The following is a 10,741-nucleotide window of genomic DNA, read 5'->3' as shown; positions in this document are numbered from 1 at the left end:
ATGGTCATCAAGGTTTACATCGCCTCCTCAACCGGCTCGATCGCGGTGAGTGTTTGCAAATGTGTTTTCAAGTCTTTGCAGGCATATTAAAAAGGCATGTGGAAATCTCTCTGCTGACCGAAGAGTGTTTACTGCCCATTTCCAGCCGAACCTGGACTGTGAGTGCCTGTGTGTGACTTGTTCACAATCAGGGAAAGTAATCAGCATCATTCAGACAAGGAGACAGATTGTTCACGAAGACGCACATTTTTAATTGCCAGTCTTGATTTATTTTGTGTCCTGGGCAATGCATTCGTCAATTCAGCCTGTTGTATTTTTGGGAGACGCATTTTCAACAGATGGTTTATATTTTTCATTTGACATTGTGTTCATTGTGTAGCCTAATAAATAACAACACGTGTTAAAGCTTCTCCCTCCTGTAGGTAGAACAAAGTACGTGTTTGTTGTGCAAACATTAACCTGACCTAAAACTAATTACACAGCAGATGTATGTTGTGTGACAGGATATCCACCAATAATGATCACTTAGGCATTTTACTTTGATGACATCACCAGGAGATGCACGTCTGGAACAAACCCTCTGTCCTTTTGTTGGAGTAACCTTCACTCTTATTTGTGTTGTGAGGTGTTACTTTCCACTTGTTCAATTCCAGAGTGATTCCAGGGTTCCTACAACTGAGCAGCAGTAATATGCCGAAGTGCTTACTGGAAATACACTAGACAGATTTATATCAGTACACTTAATTAAAAGGCCGTGCATCTGTATAGTGCGCAAACGATCATTTGAATAGTTGATCAACAGACAATTCCAGCTTCTCAGATGTGAGCTTTCTTTTTTTATAATCATTGTATAACTTCAATATTATTTGGTTTTGGACTGATAGACAATAAAGTTGAATGTTTCAGTTTGAGCTATGAAAAATGTATTTTTCTAACATCTAATCGACTTGGCAATTAATGGGCTAATCAAAAAAAAAACCATACAGATGAATCAATAATGGAAGTAATCGTTTGTCTCAGCCCTAGTGCTTTCGTATCTATTGGGAAACAACAGGCGCATGCCGTTGAGAAGGCCCAGCTGATACTAAGTACTGGCAGAAAACCATCAAACAACACTTCTCTGTGAATGCTTCATGTCCTAGGTAATGGGGGAAATGAGTAATATATTTATTTTATCATGCTCCATCTCTAGAAGAGGGCAGCAACATGGCTAAGCGTTTACAAAGGACTCATTTTTAACCCTATGACACATACATTCAAAAACACAAACTCTCTCACATGCACGAAGAGCAGTCATGCATGCCTGAATAGGTCCACCATTTGGGTCAGTTGCGCTAGTGTTCAGCTCATGTGAATGTAATCTACTGCGAATGCTTTTGAATTGAGTTACAAATGATTGAATTAAAAGTGAAAGTGAGACTGGATCCCTCGGCTGATTTAAAGTGAAATGGATTTGTGTTTAGAGAAGTAGGAGTGTGAGATATAAATGTAGGGAGACAGTGAAGATAGTGAAGTCAGGAGATGAAAACCTAAAAACAGACATGTGCAACACAAGCAGGAATACATGAGCAGAATGAAGGGAAGAGTAATAATCAAAACGCAACATAAAATGAGCATTTCGCAGTTTAACAACAGAAGATTAGTGGGCCGGAAATCATCACCACAGAAGGAAAGAAGCGTAAATTAGGTTATCCCCCCACTCTGCTCAGTGGGCATTTATCAGGTTCAGTCTCATCCGGTTTTTGTTCTGTTGTCTACCTAATGCCCCAGTAATTAACATGAATGTAGTTTTAATGATTAAAAATACCACTGTACCACATTATCTGACCAAATAAATCATGTGTTGCCTAGAAAGCATAGCAATCCCCTCTCTTGACAAATAAAGGGCCAAGTTGACATTTCTTTTTGTGGCAATGTTTAATTTTCAGATTCTTTTTGTTTTTCTTTGTTGCCAAGGGTATGTCTTTATATTTTTCCAATCCCAAATCCTCTCTTTGGTGTCCCTCTCTGTCCGTGATGGATTAGTCTTGACCTCCACTTAATCCCTACATTTCAGGAAGTGCTCTCAAACAATGCATGCATACTCATATACTGTAATGTGATTGTTTGTTGAGGAGTGCAATTTGTGTATTTGTCTGTAGTCCTACAAGCATACCAAAATCTGAACTCGTCCATCCCCTGACACACACTTTCACCCTCACAGGGGGGACCTCTTTCATTATTTAGTCTGCCCGCTTTTCAGCTCGGAGGAAGGTTGTATCATTTGTATGTTGCACAGCACTGACTCAGACCAGTCATTCTATATAGAGTTTTAACCTTTGACCTGGGGAAACGGACACATTTTTCTCTTTCAAGACAGTCAGTAAACATGCAATGAATTTACTCTCTAGCGAGAGTCCAAATGAAGCAGTTTTATGGCCACACAAAGGAAACCCCCATTAGAAAGAAGACACAACAGATTATCTTGTTTGGGTGTGTGTCTGTAACAGACAGTACAATCTCTGGCTGTCTTTAAGGTAAAACAATAGCTCCATTGTGCTCCTTAGCATTACTCAAATTTGGGACAGACATGATGTGGACACACACGCACATGCACACACACAAGCACATATCATTACATCTTTACCATTTCCAGCGTATGCATCAAAGACACAATTCCTAGAAACATGTTTCTAGGGTACTCGATAAGACATGATCATTTAGCCACGAAATACAAGGCCTTGTTTATATTTGTCTGCACTGTGTCGTCCCCAAAATGTTTTGAATAATCAACCCTTTTGTCATGCTATTGAATGCTCAAGCATACATACTGTATTGACTGAATTTTAATCCCCGTGGTAGACCGCATGAGATAATGAAAATGTCGACAAAACAGAGTGAATGAACAAAATGTAAGTGGGAAACATTAACTTGTGATTAGTGATTACAATTAATGTGGAATGATTTTGGTGCTCCTAACAAAATTGGATTAATTAGATTTTTAGAAACAAAATAAGCTAGATGTGAATGAAACAAATCAGTTGAAAAAAAAAGGCAACGTTTGGTAAAATTAGTCAGTCTTCCATTTGCGTGTACCAATTGAGTCATCATTCTCATAGTGCTCTGTGTTATTATCCATCCCTTAGAATCCCAAAGTTCATCGCATAGTCTTCAGGATGGGGTCCCCTCTTAAGTGGACACTTACTTATGTGCTTGGGAAGTGCACAAAGTACTTGATGCAATAATGGTTTAAATACATGTCCACACAAAACAATATATTCCTCAATAGATGATTATGTTTATTTCTCTGAAATCTAGTCCTGGTTTGATGTCATACATGTGATACTGTATAGGAAAAGGATGTCAGCTCTCCGACTTTAAACTTAATCTCCTCCACTAATCGATAATCCTTCTTAATGTCCCCATTACCAAAGGAGTCTCTATGCAGGGAATACATACAGAGCACTCCACATGTGTGTTCCCTGGTTCGATGGGCTCTTGTCGTTTGTCTATTAGTGTTTTTAACAGCCAACTTCTTGGCCATGAGCAATATAAAGAGACAGTGAAAGGCCATACACATACAGTGACCAGCTGTACTTTATGTACATGATGGCAAAATGAGATTATGCATATGTGGTTGTACATTTGTTTGCCTGGTGTTTCTACTTTACCTCCTCTCCCAAACCAATCGTCTTTTACTCCACCCTCTTTATTTTTTCTTTTATCCATTTTCAACCTGTTCCAGGTAAAAAAGCATCAGCAGGCAGTTGTGGGTTTCTTGGAGTCCAATCGGATCAGTTTCCAGGAAGTAGACATCACCATGCTGGAGGAGCAGAGGCTCTGGATGTACCGCAACATCCCCAGAGACAAGCAGCCAGAGAAAGGCAACCCACTGCCTCCACAGATATTCAACGAGGATCTCTACTGTGGGGTACAATGGACGTTTGTCTCTAATTTTAATAATGAGCAAGCAACCATTTGGAACGCATTCTAGCTTCCAGTAGTTTTGCACATCTGATTGTTAAAGGTAGGCCTACCATGTGGCATTTTTACTGATTCACATGATGCTCATACTGATGGGATGTCAGATACAGACTGTCTGTGGATCTTCTTATTAAAACATTGAGGTACAGTGGTACAGTAGTTTTGAAAATCTACAGAAGGTACCTTTAGTTGCCCAAATTGATTTAGATACATTTCTGTCACAAAGTTCAAATGAGTCATCCAGAAAATTCTAACATTTTGAAACATAAAATGTTTTTGTCCATATATCTAGCATATAACAAAGGTTAACAGCACATTCAACACAGGAACACAGGGTTAAAATGTATTTAAATGATTGTCAATGCTCTAGCTGGCTATGCACAACAGGTCACATCAGTCTAAGTGGTCTGAATGAGTTCGATCTGGCAGTGCTTGCCAGTTTATGTCCTCCACTGATCTTGCACACCACTCTGTAATCCTGGTGTAATCCAGTTTCATGGGTGGGGCAGATTATCTGCTCTGCCTGCCATCCCTCTCACTGGCCAAGGTAATCCAACACTACTCTGCAATGTCATGGCAACTGAATTATATTAAAAGCAGAAGAGGAGGAACTATTTGACAGGGATGTTTACAGTCATCTTTCAAAACATAGAGATTATGTAACGTTCGCATGTGTTTTTGTCTTCCCCCTCAGGACTATGAAGACTTCTTCCAGTCGAAGGAGGACAACGCTGTGTCTGCGTTCCTTGGGCTCAGTTCCCAACCCTCTGTGAAAGTTAAGGGAGGGTATGCAGGTTGAAGACACTAAAACACACGGTTGCCTCTGTGGTATAAATTGTACAGCCAACAAGATTTGCTGTCAGGTCTAACTTCTTCAAACACTAAACACTGCACCGTTTCACCGCAGTGCTGGATCAGCAGCTGTAACTTCTGGAAGTTACTGGAAACTCATTTGTATTTCATGCACATCAGCTTTTTTTCTTCTTGTCGGAAAAAGAGAAGTCAGTTTAAAAGCATAAAATCCCATACATCAAGACAGTTGCCTTATCTAATCCTCAATCTGTACAAATATCAATATTTATCTGCCATGTCTCCTAAAAGATCCTCTTAGAATTTAGATAATTGTAGTTCCAACATCAACCAAGGGAAAAAAATAATCTCTGTGCTTAGATGATCGGGAAATAAATACAATACACAGCAGAGTATCTCTCATCTGCATAGTGGATTATGACTGAAGAATGGAAAATTACAGGGACCATTTCCATTCATCACTGAGGGTATTTATTTGATCCTCCCGATACATATAGTGTGGTCATGTTACGTGTTAAGCAGACATGTCTCGCTATATAAGATGTGTGGATAATGTATGAATATAGATGACAATTGTTCAATCTCTCAACCCCTTTTCCCCCCAATAGGATTCAGAGTCATAGCCTCGATCAAATTGATGGTACACGACGTGCCGGGAACCTTCAAATACGAAGATGAAAACCACATCGCTTCCTGTGTTGCATCACCTCTTCTCACGTGTTCCTCCTGCCAGCGTGCCAAACATCAGACGCCACGGATTTCACCCTTTGTGACCTCACTCACATCACTTTGGTCTCCAAGAATTGTCTGATTCTCAAGATGGACTTAATTACAGAAGAAGGGGATTAACTTCACGACGGATGCTTTTGTGTTTCCTTTTCATGTGTAATACACTGTGACAGCAAACAAAGCAAATTAGATGCTGCAGCTTTTGCATCGGTAGACCAGCTGCTTTAGGTAAATATAGAACACAGTGAATGGGGAAAGAACTAAGAACCAGCACACAAGTCACCTGAATACACACCTTAGAGAGAGAGAGAGAGAGAGAGAGAGAGAGAGAGAGAGAGAGAGAGAGAGAGAGAGATGAGAGAGAGAGAGAGAGAGAGAGAGAGAGAGAGAGAGAGAGAGAGAGAGAGAGAGAGGGAGAGAGGAGAGAGAGAGAGAGAGAGAGAGAGAGAGAGAGAGAGAGAAGAGAGAGAGAGAGAGAGAGAGAGAGATGAGTCCTAAAACATTTGAGGAATGGACATGATACCTAGTAGCATTGTCAGCCTTCATGTTAAGTATGTAATCACTGTCTTTAAAACAAACCATGTTCCACTGCCAAAATATTTTCATTAAAGGACATGGTGGCAGTTATTATATGTTTTTTATATCGCATAGACAATAAATTAAATAAAAAAGAGCAAAACCAACAATGTGTTAGTCTCTTAGTACGTTCTGACTTCCCTACCCTATCTGTGGCCCTCAGCACTTAGCCCATACGTTCTTTCTGAAGGTTTAAGTCGTTATAAATAGGTTTCAAATGTATAGTTTTATATTTTAAAAAGCAAAGTAGTTTTTAGCAAATTTTACTCAAGTAAATAGCGCATTTGTAGGGACTATTTTAAGCTGTGGAATAATACACATGTGATGCTCTAATATTAATATATTTATAATATAGGTATTTACAGCAGCAGGACAGTGTTTGTGGGAAAATATACTACAGTGCCCAGGTTCAATATAATGAAGGAAGATGTCAGTTGGATCAAATAATTGTTGGTTTTGGTCTTTTCATGGGATTTGCTGACAGTATGAAAAACAGTGCCAGCTGTATCCTCTAATCCAGGCCGCTGTAGACAAAAGCACGGTCACATGAGCCACAGGAGTGCCCTTCCCAGATGATTACTCCGAAGCCAGGAGATAAGAAATTATATCTTATTGCTCAGAGATAATCAAGTTGCAAAGCTCTAGGGGGCAGACCTCAACTCTGCTTCCCCTGCTGTCTCCCCTTCTCTGTACATATTTCCAAATGGCCGAGTGAACTGATGCTGAAATGTGAGCGCACTGCCTTCTGTGTGCTTCATGAAATGAACATAGATTGGTACATCATGGCCAGCCCGCAGTCACGTCCTCCAATCTGTATTCCATGTCCTCGGTCCCAAACACCAACACTAAGCATGTCTCTCGTCCTTAAATTAAATTATCATGGGTGGGTGGTTAACTAATTCCTTTATGTTTACACATGAAGGCCACACACAAGCAGGTACACCCTCACTAGCCATGCTTCCGTAAATGTCGCGCCATCATGTGAAAGGATGTCATTTTTACTTATTTCAAATAATACAGGGGGCATCAATGTACTAACGGCATCCTATTTGGCTTGGAGTTGTGTCCTTGTGTTGTGAAATAATGTGTTGTGAGTTTTTTGTGAACAAATGCTAAAAAGTCCTTCGGACCGACTAAATGTACCAAATATAACGTACGCTATGTTTCACCTCTCTCTCCGTGATTGTTGTGCTTTATTGCAAAAAAATCTGTTTGTAACAAGGCCATGTGAGTTATACTCAACGCCACTTAAAAGCCATGTTCTATGTAAATTTCCCTCCGTATTCTTCATACGGTCATGTCATACTACAACAAAGAAAGTTGTCACTACACATAAAAGTAGAAGGCCTATTTGTCAATCTTAATCCCTTTTGTAGAGGTGGCGAGGAGGTTGTTTTATGTGAGGCAGAAATCTTAAATTGACAACTGAAAGCAAAATGTGGTCCACACATATTTGTGTCGTACATAGAGAGTCAGAATAAACTGGATTATGTGCAGTGATTGTGATTGGATAAGAAAAGTGGACTCAAAGACGGACTCCAGAGACAGGAGAAGGTGGAAACACAAGTTAGCAAAGAGAACCAAGCAGGGTTGACTGGTGACTAGTTAATAAAAACACTCATCACCTGTATCTCTCTGAATAGAGCAATGGCGTTAAAGTTTTGTAACCCAATTCTAAAATGTTCCTTGCTTTTCAAGGCCGGAATACTAAAAACATAAATGTAGCAACTGGAAAGTTCACCTGTTTTTCCTTTGCGCTATGTTGTAATTGACTCAAAAGAAACTGAACTGAGATATTCTCATTAAACAATCTGTTCCTCTTTAACTTGCCTTTGAACTTGTGGGACGATGATCCTGCTTGTGACATGTTCTATTAGTCGGGCCACTCACATTGGCCCCTTGTCCCGGATGAGTTGTAAGGTCATTTCCATGTAGAGAATGATGCAAATCTTTGTGTCTGTAATGATTTACTCAGACATCAATATGTGCTTAACCTGCTGTCCAGACCTCACTATCATCAGTTCTGACATTAGAGAATACTGATTATTATACAGTCAAGAGGAGACAAGTAGGTTGGGGTGAACAGGGACACCTGAGTAGAACAGAATCATCTTTACTATCAGGGTTAAGAACCTGTGGGTTTTCTTACTATGACAAGTCAAATGTTTGTTGTAAAAAATGCCCGTTTGGCTGACAATAACACAAGTCAAAACGAACACAACAGCTTAAAATCATTTTTAACAACAACATTTCTATGAGAACGTGTCTCTTCTCCTTTAGAACATAACAAAAAAACTTGATTGTGTATTGCATACAGTATGTGGAAAACAAGGGAGTTGTTAAGATGTGAGTGAGCATGTACTTAATAAAGTGACAAAACTGCAGCATCAAGAGGGTGTTTGAGGTGTGGTAATTTTGTGAAATAACAACATTAGGCAAATTCATTATGTGTGCAAACTGTCACGTTGCATGCAAATGCATAATTTAATCAATGATCGAAATAGGAATGCCACAGCAAAGCAACAGCTTATATTAGTTATGGAACTGAATGTGGAATACATTTGTCATTCATATTTTCCAAATGGAAAGTTCAAAACTGAATTAAAATAATTTTAGATTATGAATATTTTTCCCTTCAATAATTAAAGATCTTGAACTATTCACAATATTGAGGTGTTTCTTTAAGCGAGTTCATAGTTCTTCATTGAAATAGAAAGACGGGGAAAATGGCTGTGCTTTTTACAAATTCAACATGGAAGGACTGCTGTGAGCGATGACCAGAGGTGGGAGAGGCTCGGTTTATCATCGGGGGTCAGTGTTCACCTCTTGCCATTCTTGCAAAACAATTCTCCTTTTAATTCACTTTTTTTTCCCTGCAGCTAATCATTTGTTGTGTGCATACATCAGCGTTACAATCATTCACAACGACTTATCAGCATCATTATATGTATTTTCTTGCTGAATATAATGGCTTTTTTTTAAAATAGTAATGTCGAATGTACGTGTAAAAAAAAAAAACAATATCTCCTCCACAAATGTCACCACCAGTCTTTAATGATTGATCAAAATGTCAACATGCTTCCAGTTTGCAGTCCAGGTCCAGGCGGCCCCTTTTATTCATACCAATTACTGGATCTGCACATGGTGTTTTTATCTGATGTTTCAGATATGATCAGCTTTTTATTTTAAATTGTCATTTAAATAGCTGCTCGAATTTTAATTTAAAAGGTAAGAGGGCTACTCACCAATGCTGATTTTGGAAGCTTATTCTGCCGAAGACAAACGAGACTGTAAAGGAACACCCTTTTTAACTATAACTTCTCTTTTTCTTTTTACCGTACCTCGACAGCATTTGATCCACGTTGAAGACACAATATGATCTTCAATACTGCTGAAAAACTACATTTTGTTTACTATTTGTCAATAGGTGAGTTTTTCTCTTTTCTTCCTTTTGACTTTCTCTAATCAAATCACATAAGAACAGTTTACAGTGTGGTTGCAAGCTCGCTAAACCATGATAAATATACGGTGAACAGAAGTGAAAGACATTTTTTCAAATGTCCTTTATTTGATCAATTTGACAAATGTGATGTTGGACAGTTATGAGGTGTGTCTTGTTCTAACTTCATGGTACATTTTAAGGAGCTTATCCTGATATGTAACAAATATTATAAATCACAGCGTTGGCATTTTAGCGTTACAGCATTTAGTGAACAATATTAATTATTATTATTATTATATTATGTTCATGACAAATCTCTGGGCTGAGCCTTTTCAGCTTTTTTTTACCTCTTCAGAACTGCTTTTAATGTGTGATTGTGTGCTCTATGTTCTTATTGTTTTTATTGTATAGCTTTTATAATGAAAATGTTTTGTAAAGTGTCTTTGGGTATTATGAAAAGCGCTATATAAATTAAATGCATTATTATTAGTATTATTTTCTTTCTGCTTTAGGTCTATTGAGTCTACCACTGCTTACAGGTCAGTAAGTTCTATTTATGTTTCATACCTGAAAACACATGAATTAAATAGATATTTAGATTTCTACACCCCAATTTAATGAAAGAGGACTTTTTCTTATTGACCATGTGACGACACAACCTACAGCTACTGTGCTTTTTTTTCATTTCTAGAATGTAACAAAATTAAGCTGGTCGGGCCTTCGCGTTGCTCTGGTAGAGTTGAGGTCTACCACAGAGACGGATGGGGAACGGTATGTGATGATCACTGGAGCATTATAAACGCAGAGGTGATTTGTCGAGAGTTAAACTGTGGCACCGTTCTTGAGGCCAAAAAAGGCGCCTTTTTTGGAGAGGGACAGGGTATGATCTGGTTGGATGATGTGCAGTGTACTGGTAGCGAGCCTTCTATCCTGAAGTGCCCACACAGAGATATGGGGGACAGTAATTGTGGCCACGGTGAAGATGCGGGCGTTATCTGTTCAGGTAAGACTAAGTTATTTCACTTATCTTTGTTTTTACTTGACCCACTTGTGTTTTATTCAAATATGTAATTACCAGTTGGATAATTAATCAAATAGTACACGTTGTATAACTTTGTTAAAGTGATTGTTGGACATCTTGTAAAACATATATGCTTGTTTGTTTTCTCAGGAAGAGTTTAAATATGAATTATGAACTAAGTATTTACCGGAAATCACAGT

The 10,741-nt window shown here is 38.7% G+C and overlaps 1 protein-coding gene across 1 annotated transcript; it reads left to right on the top strand.

Annotated features, from left to right (window-relative positions):
• On the top strand, positions 1-5,504 carry sh3bgrl2 (SH3 domain binding glutamate-rich protein like 2; the record flags this gene model as incomplete). The annotated part of the gene is made up of 4 exons (XM_079214879.1): positions 1-45; positions 3,725-3,910; positions 4,658-4,738; positions 5,382-5,504. 4 exons carry the CDS (start codon positions 1-3, stop codon positions 5,394-5,396), a joined length of 327 nt encoding a protein of 108 aa, XP_079071005.1. The 3' UTR covers positions 5,397-5,504.
• Between the last annotated feature and the right edge of the window lie 5,237 nt (positions 5,505-10,741).

Source organism: Taurulus bubalis (assembly GCF_910589615.1).
Source record: "Taurulus bubalis genome assembly, chromosome: 3".
Classification (NCBI taxonomy): domain Eukaryota; kingdom Metazoa; phylum Chordata; class Actinopteri; order Perciformes; family Cottidae; genus Taurulus; species Taurulus bubalis.
The sequence above is the reverse complement of the archived record's forward strand: the minus strand, read 5'-3'. Positions and strand labels throughout refer to the sequence as shown.